A 25,017-nucleotide genomic window follows, 5' to 3' on the forward strand; every position below is an offset into this window, starting at 1 on the left:
AGGTCAGTTCTGGGATTCTGACAGCCTTATCCTTATCCATCCTAGTGCCATAGTGCTTTAGGATGGAAGTTCCAAACCAGGACTGGCCAAAAAGGCTCCAGCCTGGAACTGGGAAACATGGTAGCCCTGGGGGTTGCTTACCAGTCTTTAGGGAAGACTCCACAGCTTCTGCACCGCACAAGCTGTTTCAGTAGCCATCCTGAGGGCTGGTCTAGCGAGTCTGAAATGACCATGGATTTGCTGCTCCATCCCAGGTCGACCAAACTGATTCAGTCCTGAATTTTATCCCACTGCGTGCAGACACTTGTTCTAATTGTCCACTGCTTTGTCTTGAGGCAATCAGCATGGCATTCAGTGGGGATAAAAGGTGGCTGGATCCAGGGCAGGATTAATTCGTCAAGGGCCCCTATGCACACAAGTACACTGGGCCCCCTGCCCCCCCCCCCCACCCAACCATACGCCCAGGCAGAGGGAAGCTTTGGGTAAGTAGCACCGCTTGCACAATTACAGTTCCCATTGCCTTTCTTACCCGCGGTGTTTGCTTGTCTTACTTTCCATCGATGGGGTGGGCCGCATTGTCGATCGATGCTGGAGGGGCCCATTGCAGTTTGGAAAAAACAATGTTGATGCCTTCCTTCATCGGGCTCCCTGACCATTTCGGGCCCTAGGCACGTGCCTACTTGGCCTGTTGGTTAATCCTGCCCTGACTGGATCCATTCGTTAACTAATCCAGAGAGGGATGGAGACTTTGAATATTCCTGTGTTTTCACTGCATTTGAACTTGGTCATACAGGACATCACCGTCTCTTAACTAATGTCTCTGCACAACTTCACTGCATGTGGGGTGGGGGAAAGTGAAAGAGATGCCAGACTGTAGGTAGGAGGTAAGGGAAAAATATACCGGATCATAGGAGGTGAGAGAGGCAAAAAAAAAAAAAAAAAAAATGCATGATTCTACGGGGGTTAGGGGTGCAGAGAAGAGGAATGCATTGTCCCCGCACCGCACCCCTGGGCTTCCCCCAAAATTGAAGGGCTGGCTTCGGCCCTGGGAGGGAAGTATTAAAACTCTGAGCCCAATATTCAAAACATTGTAACTGGCAGAAGAGGCAGTTGAATTGAGCTGGCTGGTCCAACAGCCAATATTCAGTGGCACCTAACAAGGCTAGTGCCACTGAACATTAGATTGCCATAGCCATAGGAACCAACTTTTGAAAATGATTGGGAGTGCTAAATTCAAAACAAATTGTTCCTCACTGGACCTAGCGAAGAAGTTTGCTCAATATTGGGGGCAGTTAAGCACCTACAGCGCCCACAGAGCTGGCACCTACGGCTGCAGCACTATCTAATAAGGGCCGGTGTGGGCGGGGCTGAGGTAGATATGGGCGGGGCTAGGGTGGAGAGGGGCGGGGCTGGATGCAGAACAGGGTGGGGTCATGCATCCAGGGTTATGCAGCCCAAAATATGGTAATCCTAGTCTTTGAGAAACATGAAAATTGTGACCAGGGTATACATTTGATGATATATTGGGATAAATTGATGTGGATAAAATGGTCTGATGTTAAAAATGTGTTGGGGTGAAGCAGAACCAATGGGTGTGTACAAGGTAAGTCACCTACAAGGGATGTGGGGTGGAAGGTGTATCACAGTGCCTTCTGAGGACAGAGGAAAAATGGTTTTTAGGGGGAGAGTGTGACCCAGGTTTACCAGACATTTGGGAAAACCTGGACATGTCTTTTTAGAGGACTGTCTAGGTTCCCAAATGGACTTTCCAAAACCCAGCAGTTTGTCCAGGTTTTGGGAAGCCCTAAGCTCCACATCTGGAGGGCTTTCAACAAGCATGCGCAAAAGACATCCCATTCATCTGCGCATGCTGGAGGCTTTCCAGTACGTGGCCTGGAGGTCAGGAAAAAAGAGACAAGGTTTTTTGGGGGTGGGAATGGGGCATGTTGGAGGTGGAATGGTACGGGGCTGGGACAGAATAGGGTGGGGCCATGCATTAAATATAGTAACTCTAGTATGACCCCCCTGAAAAATGCCCTGACTAGAGTTGAGAGTTGGGATTTTTCAATAGGTTACTGAGTTTGCAGTCTGTGGATACCACAAACAGAAGGGGAGGAGCAGGAGGCCCTTTCTCCTGAGGGGAGGGGGGAAGGTTATAAAAGACATGTAAGAGGAAGTTTGGGGTCTTTGGTGCTCCCTTTTACTCTTGCCAAAGTCCTGTAAGTTGAAGGAGACTCTTGTCACACTCAGGACTTGGATTAGACAAGAGGAAGTTCTTGACTTCTTGGTAGTTCCTTTCTGCTGTGAGAACCCTTAGACAGAGGGAGACTCTTGGGAGGAAAGTGCAAATCTAAACCTGGATTGGAATAACTGAATGTGGAATAAGTTGAAAGGGATTCTGTGGTGTTATGGACATGACAAGGTTGTGCGAAACCACTGACTGAAACCTGTAAATAGTTGATTATTTTTTAGAGTTGTGAAGAAATCTAGTACAGCTCCTCCGCCTTTGTTTTGCTTGAAGAAAGCAACTTTTGAGTTATTTACTTTCAGAGCAGATATGTTGCTCTTTTGTAAGTTTCTGTGTGTAAGTGTTCATTTTTAATTGTGTATGTTTATTGTAATTGGCCTTGGCATAAGGCAGAATAGGAATAGAAATAATAAGCTGTAACTCTATTTTGATAAATCATGGTCATGCCAACACTACCCTACTGGGAACAATCCTGTAATAATGTATGATGGGATATGATATGATATATACCAAGTATTTAGCATCTATTCTGTTGTGTTGACTGTAGCTGCTTCTTCCCACCCTTCTCTTCCCTAGGGGGCTCTGTCATGTTGCTTAATGGTTAGATTGACCTTCCTGGCCAGCTCAGAGGGGTCATTTGTCTAGAAACGTCAGTCCAAGAGGTGAAGTTCTGGCTCTCTTTCTTGTTCAACCAACGACAAAGCCAAGCCACCCTTACAGGGTCTGCGAGCCCTCTCAATTCAGCTGGCCGCGGCGTCAATGAGTCCGCCCCGGCTGCAGGGGGAGCCCGCGCCATCCCAGTGGAGGTTTCCCAGCGCCCAGCGCCCCGCTCGGCTCCCGGAAGTGCTCGCGGGAGAGGCGGAAGGCGGAAGGCAGAGAGCGGGGAGGGGAAGGGAGCCTGGACAGGGGGGTTGGAGCAAACGGGAGGGCGCTTTTGGATTCGGAGGCGAGAAAGGGGAAGGAGGGAGCGGAGACATGGCGAAAAATATGATGTAAGTCATCCTGCCAATGGGGGGGGGAGGGGGGAAAAAGTCGCAAAAAGAGAAATCAATTAGGATCTCGAACAATAATCACCCAAGTGAAATTAAACAGTCTCTAAATAACAATATTCTTATTAAGGCTTAGCATTGTTGACTATTGTACTTTTCTTGTGTACCATTTTCCCTTTTGCATTTGTATTTTGTAAAACTTTCAATAAATTTTCAAGGGAAAAAAAAAAAAAAAAAGGCTTAGCCAAAAGGAAAGATTTATAAACTAGAAAGAGTCATTTTGTAAAAAATAAGACATTAAGGGGTCCTTTTATCAAGCTGCGGTAGGGGTTTAACGCGCGTAATACCGCCTGCCGCGCTGGCCGCTAACGCCTGCATTGAGCAGGCGTTGGCGTGTGATGAAATGTCTGACGCACTAACCCCGCTAGGTTAACTACATTAATCTAAAATGAGCAACCATATTTCAAAATAAAATGTCCAGATTATGAATGTCAAAAAAAACCAGGATCAAGGATGTCTCTCTGGCAACTTTTGTACAAAAATGGCTACACAGACATCCCTACAGAGGGCCAGCCCAGTGGTCAGTGCAGTGAACTTTAATCCATATATTCTAGTAGAGAATGACACAGGGACAAATTTTTCCCCCTCCCGTCCCCACGAGTTTTGTCCCTGTAAGTTCGGCCCTAACTGCATAAGCCTCGAACAGTTATGATTTTGAAGGGTTTGCGGCTTGTGCAGATGAGGACAAAGCTTGCAGGAATGGGGCAGAGACAGGAAAAGAACTGGACGAGACAATGAGCTCCCACGGGAATGAGGAAAAATTTGTCCCCATGCCATTCTCTACACCCTAGTTCATTTTCCACTGCAATTGTTATTTTAAACGGTGAACTCTCCATAGACAAGGAAATACCTACTGTTCCTGAATGTGCACTACCTCAATAGCCCTCAGGCTTGCTGATGTTTTAATATTTAGGTACAGTGGGTATATCTCTGTTTCTGGAGAGCTTAAAATTTAAAGTAAGAAAAAGAGTTGAAGTGCAATTTGAACCTAGGTCCCCTGATTTACAGTCCACTGCACTGACCATTAGGCTACAGTTCAGAACTATTTGCTGCTGTGTTCTTAATGCCCATAATATCTGATGCTGTCAGGGATCCTAGTTTTCCTTTCTGGTGCCATTTTCAGGGATGGGGGAGAAGGCAGTAACCACTTAGGAGTTAAGGAGGTCATTTTTAATCCCTCCATTGGTCAGCTACCCAATCAGGGAACTCTGGACGTAATTGACAGAGGTCTAATGTAGGGCGCCCTTCTTATTTGAATTGGACGTTTCTTCCTGTTCGATGTTGGACATCCAAAATTTGAGCTCTCCCTAGTTCCGCCCACAACACGCACCCTTTCTATTTGGACAAACTGCAGTGTAGGATGTCCAAATTCTGCCTTTCAAAAATCACTATTTGGACATTTTTGTTAAGATGGATTTTTTGGGCCAATTTGAGATGTCCTTCTGCTTTCAAAATGAGTGCCGTAGGCTAAAAATATTCACTGCTGCTGATAAGATTCTGAGACCTTCATGTGAATTTGTCATTTCTGTTTAAATTGGTCTACCAATCTGGGTGAAGAAGAGATTAGCTTTTCAAATAACCTCATTCAGAATATATTCTGAAACAAATGATTTTCTGTTTTAGCTTGCTTCTTGCCTTTAGCACTGTCTCTCTTTGGCAGGTATCCACTGTATCAGCTGGGAAACCCCCAACTTCGTATCTTCAGAACAGACTTCTTCTTGACACTGGTGAGACCAGGAGTGCCACAGCCTGAGGATATAGTTCAATTCCGTATCCCAATGAAGTAAGTGCTAGTGCAATATGCTGGTTTGTATTCTTCTTCAGAAAGTCTAGGGGCGTGGTGTAGCCTCCCATATTTTTGTGCCTATTGAGCTACTGGCCTGATGGTAACACTGGTCAATTCTGTGAATAGTTTGTTTCCCTTTTATCAAATAACAAAGGCCCCTGATTTGAAGTAGATGGGTCCAGAGCCCTGTTGTGCTTGTATGGCAGCAGCTGCACTCTGTAGCAGAGAGCTCTAAGTTCCATCCACTCAGTTGTTATGCTGTAGAAAGAAACAGCCCTAACTGCAGGGATAATCACACTAAAGTTTAAATCATAAACTATACAAATTCTCTGTATGAGGTGGTTCATAGCTATGGGCATCCTTATATTCTATTCAGAGCACTAAAAGGTTCAGTGACTTGCTGAAGCTAGCACAATAAATGTTGGATATAATGAATGCATTCTTGCAAACTCCTTGTATATGGTTTTCATGACTAGACAACTGAAGGAAAGCTTGCTTGGATGAATAGAAACATAGAAACATAGAAACATAGAAATTGACGGCAGAAAAAGGCCACAGCCCATCGAGTCTGCCCATACCAATGACCCACTCCCTGACTTCTACTCCCCTATAGATCCCACGTGAATATCCCATTTTCTCTTAAAATCTGACACGCTGCTGGCCTCAATCACCTGCTGAGGCAGCTCGTTCCAATGATCGACCACCCTTTCGGTGAAGAAGTACTATATTGAATTAATTTTAGAAAGCTGGGATCTAGACAAGGGGGTTTGTACCAGGGTGCATGCATTTGCTTTATGTGTCTAAGTGCTTGCAGGTACTATTCTGGAAGGGTGTATATGAAAGGTGGTGGTCACGTGGGTGAAGCATACCGGAACCAGTGACTGCCCATTTAATACCCAGTATTCTAATTACTCTAAACTCTTGAAAATATTTCCATTATTGTATATATTTAAAAAACCAAAGCAAACAAATTTCACAGACAAGTTCAGCACATTCCCTAAAGCTGGAAAAGAACGCAAACAGAAAAACCTACAACCAGAGGATCACTTTTGCCTCCATCTACCATCGGATTCCCCAAAACGCAGAATGCTGGACTACTATAATGACTTATCATTTCTATTGCACTGGCAGCCGTACCTTCTACCCAAATCATTGATCATACAGACAGCTGAGATCTGCTTAGCCCTGCTTTCTCAATGATTTGGGGATTTAGTACTGGTCATGCACAATTTGGTTTTATTTTCCTCAATAAGTACAAGTTTCAGTGTGAATTATTAGATCATTTGTGGAGTGCATGGACAGGATTACGAGCTGGAAGGAGATGCTTGAGGAATTCATGACTTGACAGAACGGGATGCTTTTGGCCTTGGAGACAACACAACACTTCATCATTTCTGATCAATACCAGCTTTAGGAATCCTGATCATGATGTTTGAGTTTAGGAAACAGCTGTAAAGTGCTTAGACATTGAAATAGCAAATATTTACCCAGAAATACTATTTTAACTACTGACTTCTCAGTGAACCCTCTTCATAATGTAATTGGAAAAAAAAAAAATAGTAACATAGTAAATGATGGCAGATAAAGACCTGAATGGTCCATCTAGTCTGCCCAAACTTACACTCTCTATAATTTAATGATTTAATTTAAATTGTTCTTTTCCTTAGATATTTCAGGGCCAGAAACCGTCAAAGCTCATTCCAGCTCATCTAAACCATCCCAGCCCATCCTCAACTGAACGTCCATATACGCGACACAGACCATGCAAGTCTGCCCAGTACTGGACTTAGGTATTCCTTTACAAAGCCGCACCAGCCGCTTTCCTATTAGCATCCTAGCTGTTACCTCCACAGCCAGTGCTAAAAACACTAGTGCGGCTTTGAACATATACTGTACATGTTATAAGGTGGATTATAAATAAAGATTTTTTTAAATACATATCAAATAAATGCAGCATCTCTTTAAGTACAAAGTCAACCTAAGCAATATAGAAAAATTTACTGACAAAAAATGAGTTTGTCCCTAAAATTAATTAATTATCCCCTGCTTTATTCAGTGCCAGCCACAGCGGTAACAGCTCCAACACTCATAAGAATTCTATGACCATCAGAGCCGTTTCCGCCACGGCTAACGCTAAAAACTGCTTTATAGTTTTGTAAAAGTGTGTGTGTAGCTATCCAAAATGTTTCCAAAAATTTGAGGGAAGATGTAGTAAAAGTTGAGTTTTTGCCAAACCTTGATTTACCATGGGAATCACCAGCTTGTGGTATGACAGTAAAAGAATAAAGCTGCTTACAAGGCACCTTGAAGCTGTGCTGTTCTAGCGGCCAGGAACATGGAGTGGCCATGACTTTCAAGAACCTAGTCCCTCCCTAAGAACAGTCCCCTAAACAAGAACCCATCCAAAGTAGAGCCCCCCTCAAACAAGATCTGCAAAAGCTCGCTACCCCTCAGACCAAAGTGCCCAATCACTCCTTCTCTTCTGGCATCGTCCCTCAAAATGGGGCCCCCCTAATGTTATTCTCTAGCTACTTCTACTAAAGATCATGTTTTCATATAAGATTTGTAGGAATTTACCTGCTGCGACATTCAGCACACTGTTAGAAACTCTCCTCTCTCCATGAATCAGACCACCAGCAGCTGCCTTCAGGATCTATCAGGTACAGCCAGCTAGAGAATGAAAAAAACTCTCCTCTCTCGTCTGCTGGGTTCTCATTTAATTGTACTCTCATGGAAACTCATTGCCCCTTCCCCAGTCAACTGCTGGCTTGCTGGGCCAGTTGCCCCTCTAGCATTGAAGTTAGAACTCCCTGAGGGAATCGTTTCTACAATATCCGAATGTGTACTACTCCCTCCAGTTATACATCCATTTTCTTGGCTCTGCCACAACCCCTGGTGTAGTTTATTCTACCAAACACAGTCATGTCTTTTAATCAGATTTATTACAAACAGTTTTATAGATCTTGATGCAAAGCTTGGTCTTGCTAATTTTTCTGACTAGTTGAATCTGTATGCAATTTCCTCTCTGCTTATACTTTTGTAATTTTTGAGATGTAACCTTTTTAGTTGGATGAGGTCGGACAATTAAGTTCATGAACTTGCCACTGAGCGCTTGCGTCGGCAGCACTGCCCAAACAGCTCGGTAAGGTTTCATAACCTTGGTATATCAGTGTCTCACAGCTGTGTTCGTGTTGATGTGTGACGATGTCGTGCGAGAATGTCAGGGCTTGAATTAGAGCAGGGGTGCCAAAGTCCCTCCTCGAGGGCCGCAGTCCAGTCGGGTTTTCAGGATTTCCCCCAATGAATATGCATGAGATCTATTAGCATACAACGAAAAGCAGTGCATGCAAATAGATCTCGTGCATATTCATTGGGGAAATCCTGAAAACCTGACTGGATTGCGGCCCTCGAGGAGGGACTTTGACACCCCTGAATTAGAGCAAAGAACAAATGCTAAATTTCTTATTAAACTTGTCAAAAGTGGAAGTGAGATCAGGGATGTGTTAGTTTAAGTTTATGGGGATAATGCCATGAAGAAAATGGCAGTCGACTAATGGATTAAATAAGTTTTTCTGAGGGGAGAGAAAGCTTACTGATAAAGGTCAGGACAGCAAGTAACCTGCAGAACTGACGAAAACATTGAAAATTCATTGCATTTTGCGTCAAAATCGACGGCTGACTGTGAGAAGCATAGCGGGTCAAGTAAACATCGATAGAGAAACAGTTAAGAAAATCTTAACTGATAATCTTGACATGAGAAAGGTGTGCAAAAAATGGTCCTTCGTGGCTTTTGCATCACGACAGTGCACCAGCTAACTCTGTGATGGAGTTTTTAGCCAGTAAACAAATAACTGTGCTAGAACACGCTCCCTACTCAGCTGACTTTATTTTCTTTACCCAAAGATGAAGGAAATATGGAAAGGAAGACATTTTGATGACATTCAGGACAATGACAGCTCTGATGGACAATCCAGGAAAAGAGTTCCAAAATAGCTTTGAAGGGTGGACTAGGCGCTGGCATAAATGCATAGCTTCCCAAGGGGGGAGTACTTTGAAATTGGTCATAGTGATATTCAACAATGAGGTATGCAGCACTTTTTCTAGGATGAGTTCATGAAATTAATTGTCAGTCCTCGTATGTAAATTTTTTTGTGAAGCTAGATTTCCCGCTCTGTGGAGCTTTCAGTCTTGCGTGTACCTGTATAGTGCTGTGTGTATGCCTAGTAATACTTTAAACATGATTTGGTGGTAGTGGATAGAGAAACTGTTTGCAGGCTAACAGCATTGTGGTCTAATCATTCCACATTGTCGTTGGAATGTGCAAAATTAACCCGTTGGAGATATCACCCTGTGAGAACCCTCATTGCCCAACTGTGGAAACCTTTACCTTGACGGGGGGAGGGAGAGAATGAATTCCTGTACACTTTAGTAGGTCTCTGAACTGCTCATAAGCTGATTTTTTTTTAAAAATGCTATAATTTTTCTCACCAGAATGACAAAGTTTGACGTGCAGAATTACCTGCAGAAGATCTACAATGTCCCTGTGGCAGCAGTGAGAACGCGGATACAGTACGGTGAGTCCCAGCTCCTGCATGGGCTTTTTCTGATCCTCTGAGGTGTCTGCTACTTTTTCTGTAGCTGGATTCAATGATCTGTTTTTAAGAGGAGTAGCTAGCAATACATGGAGCTTAGGTGTTGAGTAGGTTCTCCCCACTCTGCTGAAGCATCTCAGTCATAACCTGCAGTATCAAGTTATTTCACTGCTGAGCTTCCCCCACACATGTCTCTTGATTCTCCTGAGTCCAGATTTGCAGCTGCTCTTTCTGTACCCCCCCACCCTTCCCAAAAGCTCTAATAACACACTTCGGTCTTCACTTTAACTCACTCCCAGAATTCTTCTGCTACTAAGCACAGGTGTTTGAGTGTTCATTCTAGAAACCAAAATTAAATAGGGGAGAGATGATAGAGACATTTAAATCCCTCCAAGGTGGACCTCTTTCAGTGGAAAAGATTCTCTGAAATGAGGGGTTCACAGAATGAGGGCCAATAGGGTTAGACTCATGAATAGTCTAAGGAAATGTTTCTTTATGGAAAGAGTGGTAGATGCATCCAACAGCCTCTTAGTAGAAGTGGTTGTGATGAATAAACTAAACTAAACCTTAGGCTTCTATACCGCATCTTCTCTATAACAGTAGAGCTCGGCACGGTTTACAAGAAATTAGATGCAATATGGATTTTGAATAGTATAGAGAGGAGCGGGATTTACAGCTTTGAAAATAGCCACGTTTTCAGATGTTTTCGAAATGGAAGAAACAGACATACTTTTATATATTCAATTTTCTATACCGTTCTCCCAAGGGAGGTCAGAACACTTTACATGAATTTATTTAGGTACTCAAGCATTTTCCCGGTCTGTTCTGATGGGCTCACAATCTATCTAATGTACCTGGGGCAATGGGGGGATTAAGGGACTTGCCCAGGGTTGGAAAGAGCCCAGATCGCACAGTTGAATAGGAAAATTATTCCACAGCTCAGTCATTTTGAAAAGTAGAGACTTCCCTAGTTTGCCAATGTAGGTTTCAAGTTTCAAGTCTATTAAATGTTTGTCGTACACACAGTATCAAATACTTCAATGCGTATGACAATTTAAAATTAGGAGACGAAAATAAAACTATTTCTACAAATAAACATACAATGTATGTACACAAGTAATTAGCGATACAAAAGGGAAGAGGGGTGAACTACAATCTTTGAAGAAAGTAAGAGTACATTTAGGGAAAACACAACATCAGGAGGGTGATGAAGAATGTTTAAAAAATATGGCTAAGCCTAAAAAAAAGGATAGGGGAGATTGTGACCTATACATAAGGTCTGGTTAAAATTAGGGATTACTGATAGATGAATTATCCTATCTATGACTCAAATGCGTCTTTGTACAGGTGCCATTTTAATGTGCTTTTACATTTTTCTAATGATTTGTAAATTGTTCCAAAGCTGGGGTGCTATGACTGAAAAATTTGTAGTTTTTCTGGTACCTATTATTTTTAGAGAAGGGATAGTCAGCAAATGCTGTTCCGTTGATCTAAGTGTCCTGGCTGGAGAATATGGTATCAAAAAACAATCTAGAACTATTGGTGTGTTGGTTTGTTGGATTTTGAAGGTTATCAGTGCATTTTATAGATCATTCTGTATGAAATTGGTAACCAGTGTGCTTTTTGTAGAAGAGGTGTGACATGATCATATTTTTGGGAGTTAGTAATAATTTTTATTGCTGTATTTTGTATGATTTGTAGCCTTCTTATTTCTTTCTGGGTTATGCCATGATACAATGTGTTGCAGTAATCTAGCCTAGAAATGACCAAAGAATGAATGAGAATGTTAAGAGCTTCTGGTTTTAAAACTCTGGACAAAGATCTAATAAGACGTAACTTACAGAAACAGTTTTGAACTACTGAACTAATCTGGTCATGAAAAGAAAGTTATTGGTCTAATAATACTTCTAATATTTTCGTTGTTGTTACTTTTTGTAGTGGGAAATTATCTAAGAGTATTTGTGATGAAAATGTAAGATCCTTTTTCCATGGAAAAACATTATTGAAGATTTGGTTGCATTCAGGGCCAACATGTTATCTTTAAGCCATTGACTTATTTGTTTTAACTTATTATTTATATTTATTATCTCATTTGAATCGGCTATATTTAATGGATACAAAAGCTGGATGTCATCTGCATAGGCAAAAGAGGAAAATCCAATGGATTGACTTAGAGTGAGTAGTGGCGACAAAAAATATTAAATAAAAGAGGGGACAAGATTGAGCCTTGAGGTATACCATAAGAATTTGTATAGTTGTTTGATGATGAATTGTTGAAAATAACTTTGGCTGACCTATCTTGAAAATATGATTTAAACATGTTTAGTTAGCAGTTGGTCAGAAATGCCAATGGAGGACAGTCTCTTGATGATTAAATGATGGTCAATAGTATCAAATGCTGCAGATAGATCAAGTGAGATCAGGAGGACAGATTTATGGTGATCTAGGTAGTATTGGATATTGGTTGTAAGAGCTATCATAGAGTGTTCAATGTAGGAAAGGACAATTTAAATTTTTGAGTAGATCTGGTAATGTCAGATCTTACAGAATTCCAAGACAGGGGACTTCTGAGTTGACTTCTGAGGCATCGGGCCTGAGGAAGAGAAATTGAGTCCAAAATTATTCACTCATGATTTTCTTCTGGAAGGTAATAAGTTTTGGAGTACAAGATTGAGCCCCTAGATGGGACATAAAAACAGGTAGGCATGAGGCACCCAGAAAATGACCAGACCATGGAACTTGTTCCCAACGAACATCCTCAACTAAAGTTTTATGATCGGTAAGATCAAGAAAGCGAATCATATCGAGAGAGTGTCCTTTTTCATGAGTTGGAGCGGACTTAAGAGGAGGAAAACCCAGAAAGATGAGAAATCTGCTGAGTTCGATAACATTCTCATTAGCGTTATCATCTAAATGAAGATTAAGGTCACCAGTAATCAATAGTCTCTGGAATTTTAGGAAAGCTCTTGTTATGGTCTCGAATACTAGTTCAGAAGATTTATTCCAAGGAATCGGGGGACGATAAAATAACAGAATACCTAATGGGTGGCAGGAACGCTCATCATTAACAGTAGCTAGCATATATTTTAGTGATTCATCGCTGCCTTTATGTTGTTAACATTTATGCTCTAGAAATAAATGATTAAAATAAACAGCTGCAAACACCTCTGGGCACTGGTGTACTATTGACAGTTTCCCAAGGGAATGCGCATGCATACGTTGAAAATATTTGTACTGGCTGACTGTGTATTTAGGTAAACAGTTAATCCTAATAGGAAAATCTTTTCCTTATCTTTTACTCGCAGAAATATGAAGCAGAGACATCAAGTTTTATTAAAATTTGATAAAATTTCTTATCAGGATTTCTAAGCGAGTTACAATAAAAAGATTTGGGGGTTAAAAAATTACAATGCAGATAACAAAACTAAACGTGGATATTTGACTAACGGGAAACGCAAGGTTGGAGGCTATGAAATACAATCCATGTCAATCTGAGTAATAATATTTTGTGGCAACTTGTCTAGATCTAAATTCAGCTATTAGCTTTGATTACGTTCTCCAGCGAAAACTTGTAGAGCCTATCTACGGTGTTTTAAATCTGCTACATCTGAGTCATCATATTATTTCTATATGGACTTGTTTCACCACACTCAAGTTTTTCTAGACCTCCATCATATTGTTTCTTAACTGTCTCTTCTTAAAGCTGATGAGATCTAACCTGTTTAGCTTTTCCTAATAGGGAGCCATTTCGTTCATGTTGTATCTCTTTTTAGTTCTGTTATACCCATCTGATGACCATAGTATTGAAGGTATGGATGCACCCTGGCCTTATACATAGACTTGGTGACATTGATTTTACTATTTCTATAGCACTACTAGACATATGTATGCACACAAGAAACAGTCCCTGCTCAAAAGAGCTTACCATCTAGTCAGGACAGGCAAACTGGAAAAGAAGGTGCATCAATTTATCTTCAGTTTCTTTCTGATTAATTCCTAATAATACTTTTTGGTTTTTGTTCACTGCTATACATTGAGCTAACGATTTCAAAGTGGTTTCCACAAGGACCCAAAGATCCTTTTTCTGTTCCGTAACTCCTAATACGGAACCCCAAATTGTGCAGCTATAGTTGGAATTCTTTCCCCATGTGCATTACGTTACACCGATCCACATCATGTTTCATCTGCCATTTAGATTGCCATTTCTAAGTCTCACAAGGACTCCTGGCAACTTCTCATAATCTGCTCATGTTTTAACAACTTTTCATAATTCTGCATCATCTGAAAATTTGATTACCTCTCTCCAGTGCTTCTTTTTTCAGATTTTATTTATATAAATGTTAACTCGTATCAGTCCCAGTACAGATTTTCAGAAGGCATTCCACTTTTTTTGCCTTCTGTCCCCAGGAATTTTTCATGAGGGTCTTGTCTAATGCCTTCTGAAAATCCTGATACATTGTATAAACCAGTGGTTCCCAACCCTGTCCTGGAGGACCACCAGCCAGTTAGGTTTTTGGGATAGCCCTAATGAATATGCACGAGAGAGATTTGCATATAATGGAGGAGACAGGCATGGAAATCTGCTCCATGCATATTCATTTGGGCTGTCCTGAAAACCTGACTGGCTGGTGGTCCTCCAGGACAGTTGGGAACCACTATTATAAACTGATTCACCCTTATTTACACCTTCAAAAATTTCTAAAAGATGGTAAAACAGGACTTCCCTTTGCTAAATCCAGGTTGTCGGAGACAACAGGCAGCTGAAGCTTCATTTGATTCCTTCTAGGCGATTAACTATTTCCCTTTTCTGGAAAACCTCATTGCCACTTTATTTTTGGAAGAATAGTATGCCAGAAATAGCTTCATTAGAACAGCTCCCATGTACTTTGAAAGGAGAATCAAAACTTACAAGAGAGCACAGCGTGGGTGTCATGCTTGGATCAAGAATGATGAGCAGGCCTTTCCTTTTCTTCTATGGCCTCATTCTGCTGTTTATTTCTATCTGGCGTTGGTGTAGCACAAGTTTAATTCACTACAAGTTAATGAGAAGTTTAGGAGCGTGTCTTATTGTGTGTCGTCCAAATAAAGAGCTAGAAAGGAAGGTTTAATCTTATGTTTCTCTGCACAGGTAAGAACAACAAGAGGGACTACAAGAATCAGCGGATAAAAGTTCCTGATTACAAAGTGGCTTATGTGCAACTGGTGAGTTACATACCACAGCTGTGGCTATAAACTGAGAGTGTGCTTTGAATAAATGCAAGTGACGAGGTGAACAGAGCAAAACAATGACTAATGGACTTCTGTGATCCTCACCCTCCCACCCCCTGATGAAGCCTTTAGGGTGAAACACAGTGCTGGGTTGGAGGAGAAACATTTGTTTGAGGTTAAGAGGGTAGATAACAGGCAAGTGCTAATATTGGGGGGGGGGGGGGGGGGGGCGTTTCTCCATCCTTAAATCAACAATAACTTTTTTTTTTCCCAGATGAGTGTTTGCTCTTCATTCTTGATTTTAAAAGATTTTTTAAAAATTATTTCTTTATATATGTGTTATGTTTTTGAAAGAAAGTTTTCCAGGAGTAATGATGATTTCTTTCAACCACCCTAACTGGAAGCTTAGCTGACTGATACAGTTTGAACATAAGAATAGCCATACCGGGACAGACCAAAGGTCTGTCAAGCCCAGTGTCCTGTTTCCAATAGTGGCCAGCCCAGGTCCCATGTATCTAGCTAGGTCCCAACTAGTAAAACAGATTTTATGCTGCTTATCCTAGAAATAAGCAGTGGATTTCCACAAGCCATCTCAATAATGGCCTATGGATTTCCCTTTTAGAAAATTAGCCAAGCCTTTCTTTAAACCCCGCTAAGCTAACTGATTTCACTACATTCGCCGACAATGAATTCCAGAGTTTAATTACATATTGTGTGAAGAAATATTTTCTCCGGTTTGTTTTAAATCTGCTACTTAATAGCTTCATCGCATGCCACCTAGTCCTAGTATTTTTGGAAAGCGTGAAAAAGCGATTCACATCTACCCTTTCCACTCCACTCAGTATTTTATAGACCTCTTTATCATATCACTCCTGAGCCATCTCTTTTCTAAGCTGAAGAGCCCTAGCTGCTTTAGCCTCTCCTCATAGAGAAGTCATCCCAAGCCTTTTATCATTTTCGTTGCCCTTCTCTGTACCTTTTCTAATTCCGCTATATCTTTTTTGAGATACGGCGACCAGAACTGCACAGAGTATTCAAGTGGCCATACCATAGAGCGATACAAGAGCATTATAACAGTTTCATCTTTGTTTTCCGTTCCTTTCCTGATAATTCCTAACATTCTATTTGCTTTCTTAGCTGCCTCCGCACATTGAGCTGAGGGTTTCAACATATTCTCAACAATCCTTTTCCTGGATCCTTTTCCTAACATAGAACCCAGCATCACGTAGCTATAGTTCGGGTTCCTCTTTCCCACATGCATCACTTTGCACTTGCTCACATTAAACATCATCTGCCATTTTGATGCCCAGTCTTCCGGTCTCACAAGGCCTTTTTGCAATTTTTCACAATCCTCTTAGATTTAATAACTTTGTGTCATTGGCAAATTTAATTATCTCGCTAGTTATTCCCATCTCTAGATCATTGATAAATATGTTAAAAAGTAGCGGTCCCAGGACAGACCCCCCCCCCTGGGGAACCCCACTATTTAAAAATCTAGAAAGCCGTGATAAATGTAATTGAATCAAACCAGCAACTGATGCACAGTGTGTAATAGGAGGAAAAGCCTCAGACCCTCTTTCGGGAACAGTCCTTCTCAAAATTAGAGAGGTGTAGGTGACCTCATTGACATAAAAACCTCCTCAATCCTGTGACACAGCTGACGTTAGCAGACATTAGTCAAAATTAGCTGTTGTACGATTGCCATTAGCAGATATAACTGTTAGTCGTTGTTAGTAACTGTCCAAACTTAGAATATATATATATATTCTGTTGAAAATATATATATATTCTGTTGAAAAGTCCCAGTTAGGGCATTACTCAATGAGTTAGTTGCCTTTAAATGCTGTCATAGTTGAAACTTAGTTATTATATAGACAGCTATCCGATAACTGGAATCATATATGTACTCAATTCTGCTTCAAAACTTCCAGTGTCTTAAACTCTTATTGACCAGTAAAGATCTAAACAAGTCATCATTTGAATTTATTTTGATCCTCATAGGGCTAAACCACCCCACTGGTTCCGGTGAAGCAAATCGCACAACCTGATCGTCATAGGATCATCATTAACTCACTTAATTTTATTAGTTAATGTATTTTTACTTCTTTACTTTTAATTGTGGTTTCTATTTATTATAGTAAACTAAATAATACTTAGTTTTAACGTAGCAGCCAGTATTAAGGGAGCTCATGGTTCAAGTCACTTTCCTAAGGGTTGAGGCTCCCCACATTTAAATCTAGAAAATACAAACGCATAGTCTTAGTTTATGAGGATATCTACTACTAGACAATTAGCTCATAGTACTAGTTTTCCTAACCAAGTCGTTAACTAACAGTCTTACTTAAAAAGATTTCCCCATAATCAACTTACTGTCATGTGTTCAAGACTCCGCTCCTCTCCACAATATGTTGTATTTAGATGGCGTCTGACGTCAGGCCTGGTTTTATCTACATTTGATAAACCGGAACTGGAATACTGATAGGAGTGAGATCTCGTATCTATTCTCTATTTATTTATTTATCTATTTGTTCAAACGGAATACTATCATTATCTATTATGGAACCATTCTATCATTTTTTTTTTTCATTTTTTATCTACCGCTTTGAACCTATTTTAAACCTCAAGATCGTTCATATGTATTCGATCTCTCTAGAGAACAGTGTACTTAACACAACGGAACTACAAATCTAGTGAGAAAGATAAATTATACTACTCAAACCAACCTTCATTATAAATTAATAAATAGATAAATAGGTCTAACAATGTAAATAATATAATTCATATCTAATACTAATCCGATTTCTCAATGATAATTTAATACAATTAATTTATAAATTCATTTTAAAACCTATTTTTAGCCTAATGCTATTTTGAAAATAACTTATCCTAATTCTCTTTCCTACTAGTTTGGACTTATCGACATTCAAAGAGAGCATTTGTGAGTCAAGCCAAACATTAACGGCCTCTTTTACAAAGGCATGCTAGCGGCTGAGCTGCGCTAACGGCCCCGAAGCCCATAGAGATTTAAGGGACTTCGGGGCTGTTGCCGCGCGGCTTTGTAAAAGAGGCCGTAAGTTTTTCTAGTTTTTGATTAATGCAAATTATTTGTTTGCATTATTTCAATCAATCGGATGAACCAATTGAACATCGTCTGCGTAAGCGAACGTTGTGAAACCGATAGATTGTCCTAAAGTTTTTGTTTACGCGGAGGTAGTTCATTTTGAGATTCCCAGGGTACTTGACACAGGTGTTAAAAGTGTACTAGCCATCAAGATCTTTGAGGTCAGAAGGGATGTTACGGTTAGTTAGTGAAGTGCTGGTGACTGTATGTTATGAGAAAATCAGAACTTATATTATCTCAGTGGCAGGAGTGATTGCTATCTGACTTACTGAAATTCAAGAAGGTTTTGAAGACAACTTTATTTGTAGAGGCTTTTTCTTAATATGATTTAATGGAAAAACTTTCATGAATGTGAATTATGTTTTATGTTCCATTGTTATCTGACAGTTATATATGTTTATTTTTTTTTTTTTTTGTGAACCGGGCTAAAATAATTTTTATATAAATAATGCTATGCCCCCACTGATTTGATCCACCCTATCACTACAATATAATTTGTACCCTGGTATGACACGGTCCCATTGGTTATCTTCCTTCCACCAGGTTTCAGAGATGCCTATATCTAGCTTTTCATTTAGTGCAATATATTCTAACTTTCCCATCTTGTTTATTAGGCTTCTTGCATTTGCATACAGACATTTCAAACAGTGTTTGTCATATCTATTTACTATTTGCTCAGCAGTTGGCATAAGTAATTTGCAATCTTTAAAATCAGCCTGCTCTTTATTTAAGAAAACCTGGTCTACTGTGACCTGTATTGCAATATCACTATCGGGGTGCTTTTGTCTTCTCTTTTATGATGATATCTTTTAAAGATACCTTGTCCCAAACCATGCTCATTTGAGTGACTGTTTGTCTTCTCCCTAGTTTCTAGTTGAAAAGCTGCTCTATCTTCATTTTAAATGTTGATGTCAGCAGCCTGGTTCTACCCTGGTTAAGGTGGAGCCAATTTTTGCGATATAGCCTCCCCCTTCCCCAGTATGTCGCCCAGTTCCTAACAAATCTAAAACCCTCCTTCTTTCACCAGCACCTCATCCACGCATTGAGATTTCGGAGCTCTGCCTGTCTTTTGGGACTTACGTGTGGAGCAGGGAGCACTTCTTGAAAAGCTACCCTGGAGGTTCTGGATTTTAACTTCCTACCTATTTTTTAGTAGTTATATAGGTTGGTTTATTATTGATAAAAGTTATGTGAAATTAATTTGCCCAGTATTAGAATACGTATTTTTTATTTTGACCTGAGTAGATTTAATTTTCTTTTCAGGATTTTGGGGTGTTCCCATTTGGGGGGCAGGGGGTGTTTCTTTTTTCACATAGGACTTAAAAGGTTTAGAGGCTGTATAAGTTTGAGACAAACATCTGTCAAATATACAGACTCCTGAACAGGCATTGTTTTGCCAAAATATTGCTCCATGTCTAGTTGAACTTCATATACTGCTTTTTATATATTCAATAAAATTTGACACTTGACCTCTGGGCCTTTTTGTGCACTGGATGTCCATAGATCAGAAGCTTACCATGAAAGCCCAAGTAGATTCTGTTACACGTACATAAAAGCTTTGCCACATTCTGGAGACTAAGTTCTATTTGGGCTTATTTTGATGTTCTCCCCTTCTGGATCCTCTCAATCACTGATCCTTAGCATCCTAGACTACTGTAACATTGTTTACCTCTCGTGCCCTCACAAGCATTACAAAAGACTTGAATGATTCGACACTCAGCTATATGGATCATCTTTGGACTGGAGAAATTAGACCACGTTAAGCCCTATTATAAACAATTTCACTGGCTCCCCATCAAGGCCCACCTACTATTCAAATTTGCCTGCTTCATGTACAAGGTCCTCCACGGCCTTCGACATGATGGAAGTGTTTGAATTTGCAACTCCCATCCGCTCTTTGTGCAACAACGTCACCTTTTCATTTTCACCCCTGCGAGGAAAATCTCAAAAAACATATGTTACAAAACTGTTAGCCTTTCAGGCAGCCCATTTAAACCAGGAGCTGCTTCTCATTATATTGTCCTCCTCATCGTACTTGCACTTCAGGCGTAACTTGAAAACCCATCTGTTCAATAAGTTTTTGAAGGAGCATTGATTCATGTCGCCATCTATCTCGCCGTCTCTGCTTAGCCTTTAGGTCACTGTTCCTGTACTATATGCTGGTTATGTTCAGCCTTTACATAATTAACCGCATAGAACTACCAGGTGTATAGTGGTGTATAAATAAAATTTTATGTTTGTTTATCATTTAAACAAAAATGAGAGTATTGTACTCTCTGTCACTCCACATAAATGTGATCTGGCCAAAACAAAAAGTTTCTGTGGAACAATATTCTAGAACATTCGGGTGTGCCTGCATCTGTGTGTTTGTGAGACTTGTATCTGTATACGTGTTGACTTGATCAGGCTTTCACTGTTGTCTAACAATATATAATAGCCACTAGGGGGCAGCCTTTCCTTTGGCAAAATGAGCTTCCATCTCTGCCTGAATTGATGAAATGCATTCCTCGGTGTAGCTTTCCTCTAAGAAGCGAGGAATCCAGTGACCCTGCTGAGGATACAGAACTAAGTCTAACCCTGCCTTGTTTACTGCTCTGCATGCACCTATGTAAGCAACTGTGCCTTGGAGGCTAGCTGCTGTGATGCAATGCCTACGGTCAGGGGTCAGGTGCTCCCAGTCACCGAGACGTGTCTCTCTCACAGTGCCCTCTTGCAAACTCAAATCTGTTATTGCTTATAGAAAATAGAAGTTATTCAAGAAAATATTTACAAATGTTTGCCACCGGGGAGAAAATAGGCTTGGGTTCCAGCTCATGCGGATCTGATTATAAATTCATCCTGGCGCAGGAGCCAATGGGATTGCTGCATTCCGAAGCAGCTCTTCTGTTGCCAGAGCTGTTTCTCCTGCTGTCCCGAGAATGTTGGCTGTTGGTGCCCATGGAACTTTCTCTTAAAGAGGTAAAGGGGAAGGGCAAGTGGAGCATTAATAATGCTGGACACAAGACAGTAGAATCCCCTAACCAATGGCATCAGTTCCAACCAACCAAGCAGGAAGGAAGGGGCCAACTTACAGCTGCTGCTGTATTATCTGGGATGGATCCCTCCTCCTCCTTTTCTAGAGGCCCCTGATTTGAACATGTTGCCACGGCCCTTAACTCATCTCTCCTTCAAGAGATAAATCTGACTTTTTAGGAGAGCAGATCCGGCTTAGTCAACAGCGTCGCCATTCTGAAAATATTCCGATTTCAGTAGGTGATGATAAATGTTGTGTTCCTCTTTTTAATGAAATGCCCTGTTCAGAACTTGCCTGTGTAGCCTGGTATGTTAGTGAAGAAACTGTACAATACCAAAAGGGCAGTGGAGTTAGAACAAAACCTGTGGAGGACCTAGAGACCATATGTAGAGGGCAGGGCTTATGGATGGTACAAAATTGAGAGAGGTTTTGGGCAGAGGCCAGTTGGGCCAGACTGGGTTGGCCATAAGGCCATTAACGGCTGTTATTATTGTTCTGCTCAGATGTTTGCAGTCTCTTTGCTTTTTGCACTCCATGTACATGCAAGAGAGTGCTACCATGGAGGTCTGAGAAGAGAACTGTAACCGAGTTCTATCAATCAGGTGCACTTCTATTACCCTTATAGCTTAAGAGGTTCCTTGTGTGAAAGGCAAGAGAACTAAAAAGAAGCTGGGGATAAGTGCAGGAGATCCTGAGTTGGGATCACATGATGGTTAAGCCACAGATTAAGCAGGGGCCAGTACTTTGGTGAGAAAAGGGGGAAAAGTGAAGATAAGACCGATCTTATGGTTGTTATACTGTTAGAGTCAACTAAATGAGATAACCTGCAAAATATTAGAAAGTACATATGAATGGAAAAGTCATGAATATGCATGATGATGATTTGCATGTAAGGCTTCCATTGTATTCAGTTAGATCTCATGCATATTTGTTATGCAAATCTTGAAATCCTGACTGGGTTGTGGCCCACAAGGACAGTGGTTTCCACCCCTGGAATAGCAGAAACCTTTCCTATCAGGCCAGCAGCATGTTCTGATTGAGTAACAATAGAATGCATGATTGAAGGGGTAGATTTTTAAGGCTGTTTTGAATTTCTCTTTCTGCTTGAAATCTATTTCATATAAGAGCGACCAGAATGGAGCAGAAGGATTGGCAATATCATTGCAAATTGCCAGTGACGGCAGTCATATCAAGTAGATCTGCACTGATTTAATGGGCTATTCTTCCTTTACAAAGTCTCTCCTTTCTTTTTTTATTTATTTATAATTTTTCAAACACAGTACAGCCAACATAAGGTATCAGCATAGAAACTAAAGCGAGAACCATCCCAGCCCATCAATTTCAACATGTTGTACAGTAGTTCTTCAGTACAAGACAAAATTTCAAACATGAGGCTTTCTACATCAAAGTCTCTCCTTTCCATGGGAGATATGTTGTTGGAAGATGGCATTCGAACTATAACATTAGTATTTCATTCCCAGGTCCAGCAATAGCCCTACTGTGAGAGGCAGGTACTACAGGAGCTATGAGCGCCTTCAAACTGCGCTCCTTGTAGCGTAGGCACTTCCACCCCCAAAACCTATCCAAAGATTAGCATATTAATTTTGCATTGTTCTTCTCTGCCTAGGCTCATGGGCAAACCTTCCAGTTCCCGGATTTGTTCCTGGAGAAAGGAAAGACCTTGGAACCCGGCTCATTTGAGGATATCCAGAACAAGTTCATGGAAGATGAGAGACAGAGGCAGAAGGAGGACCCCTGGCGAGCAGGGGTCTCGAACTGGTTTGGGCTGTGATGCACTATGGATCTTACTATGGCTTCCTATGATGGGCCAGGCAGTGCTTCAAAGCTGTTAATCCACATAATTAAATGTGAGATCACTAATGGACAGAATGACTGAGTCAATCACTTCATCCCAATCCTCTTTTTTTTTTTTTTAACTTCCTCTGTGATGGTCTGAAAGTTTAAAACATCTGCATCACTGCTCCAAAGCCTCAATGTGCCATATGCTTTAGGGATTGCATTGGATGCTTCATAAGGTGATGTTTGGTGTAGCATATGAGGACGGGACCATGTATCTGTGTTGTTCTGCTACTGTTGAAATTATTTCTATAGCACTGCTAGACACATGGCTGACTCTCCTAGCTAAGACAGCATACAGGCTTTGGGAATTGTGTTATTATAGAGATGGTTAAAAGCAACCAGGCTGTGATCAGGAGAGCCAGGGGTTAAGATTTAAAAGCAAGCTGAATTTGAAGGGGCCAGCAAGAGAGCATGAGGCACAAACTCGGGAGGTCTTTTGCAGACGTACAGCACAGCGAGGTGGAAAATGTAGCAGTTGGGATTTGCTTCAGGGCTTTTAGTTTCGTAGTGGGCTGCTAGTGTGAGAGCGGTGGTGGACTGTGTTTGTCCCTGTTACAGGGCCCCTTTTTGTGTATGCTTAATGTACTGATTGAGCCACTGCCCAGCATCTGGATAGCAAAGGAACTGGGATTAGTAAAACATGAAGAAACATCTTGATTCCGTGTCAGGCTTATCCTGCCCTGCTTTCCTTGGGTCAACTGGACCTTTGCATCATTGCATGGAGTGGGGTAAACCAGGACTGGATGTTTGTCCTTACTTCACAATCACACATATTAGTGAAAAGTTAGAACATGCTAGTGCATCTGGTTTTTATATTTCAAATAATCTGAATGCCGACTTTCAAATTTTCTAGCTGTAACTATATAAAGGAAGATCACTCCTTTCTCTGCAGCATCTCCAGGAGTTGCCAGGGTCCTGTTTTGGAGAACAGAGAGTTTGTGCCTGTGTGTAATTAGTGCTTCTTTGAAGGTCATTCTTTCAGGGGTCCTGATTGCTTTGAAATATTACCTCTGAGTGTGCTGGGAAATGCATTCCCTTCCCCCTCATCCCACCCTAGTAAATCTGGAAATTGAAAAAGATGCTAGATTGACAGTAATAAAACCCCAAATTGATATATCTCAGCCCTTTCCTAGAGGCACACCTAAATTTTGGGGTTTTCAGGATTTACCACATTGAATAAGCATCGTTTAAATGTACATGTCTATAACCATCTCTGGGAAAAGGCGATGAAAGTGTCCAGAAACAAAAAATGAGGTTTTAAAAAATTCTATTAGAAGAAACAATTGGTAATGCAATGGTCCAAACCCCCATCCTTTTATGTGAAAAAGAAAGTTACAGAAGTTGAAACATGTAACTTTTTCAGACTGCTTATGGATCCATGACCTGCAAAATCAGCCATTCCTAACATTTTTGGATCTGCTGCTTTAGTCACCTTTTCCCAGAGATGGTCACATAGTGGAGACCTATTGTGTGCAAATTTCTTTCGTATAGTCATTCTGCTAGGTGCTGAGCTACAAAAAAAGTAGAGCACAGAAACCACCTGTGCAATCTACCCTCACACACAATTCCCCACCATAGATCAGGCGCTCCCAGTTTCCAGTCATTATACTTCAGCCCTGTTTTAGATTTATCTAAGCTGGATTTGATCCTGGTGCCCTGGAAGTAAAATGCTTTCTGGTCTGGAGAGGTTACTGAAGGTGGAATTGTTTTTTGTTTGTTTTCTTGGAGCCATTAAATTCAAAATTTATATTCTATTGCAATGTGTGAAGTAGTCTTGAACACTAGGGCAATACATCTGTACCTGCAAGTTGCTTGCAGAGTGATATCACTCCTCTTTGAACTCTACCACCTTCCCAGTAGGCTTGCGCCTGCCCCCCTCAGTTTTTCTTCTGAAAGCAAGTTGCTCATGAATACATGAATACAGGATGTCCGATGCGGTACTTGGAAAGACCCTCCAGGAAAGAGACTTGGGAGTACTTGTAGACAAGTCAATGAAGCCGTCCGCGCAATGTGCGGCGGCGAAAAGGGCGAACAGAATGCTAGGAATGATTAGGAAGGGGATCACAAACAGATCAGAGAAGATTATCATGCCACTGTACCGGGCCATGGTGCGCCCCCATCTGGAATACTGCGTCCAACA

General features: G+C 41.1%; 1 protein-coding gene across 1 annotated transcript; it reads left to right on the forward strand.

Annotated features, from left to right (window-relative positions):
- The first annotated feature begins 3,111 nt into the window (after positions 1–3,111).
- On the forward strand, positions 3,112–24,631 carry MRPL23 (mitochondrial ribosomal protein L23). The gene is made up of 5 exons (XM_033928921.1): positions 3,112–3,240; positions 4,958–5,080; positions 9,575–9,657; positions 14,804–14,877; positions 22,645–24,631. Exons 1-5 carry the CDS (start codon positions 3,224–3,226, stop codon positions 22,807–22,809), a joined length of 462 nt encoding a protein of 153 aa, XP_033784812.1. The 5' UTR covers positions 3,112–3,223; the 3' UTR covers positions 22,810–24,631.
- The last annotated feature ends 386 nt before the right edge of the window (positions 24,632–25,017 follow it).

Source organism: Geotrypetes seraphini, chromosome 19 (assembly GCF_902459505.1).
Source record: "Geotrypetes seraphini chromosome 19, aGeoSer1.1, whole genome shotgun sequence".
In the NCBI taxonomy this organism is placed as follows: Eukaryota; Metazoa; Chordata; class Amphibia; order Gymnophiona; family Dermophiidae; genus Geotrypetes; species Geotrypetes seraphini.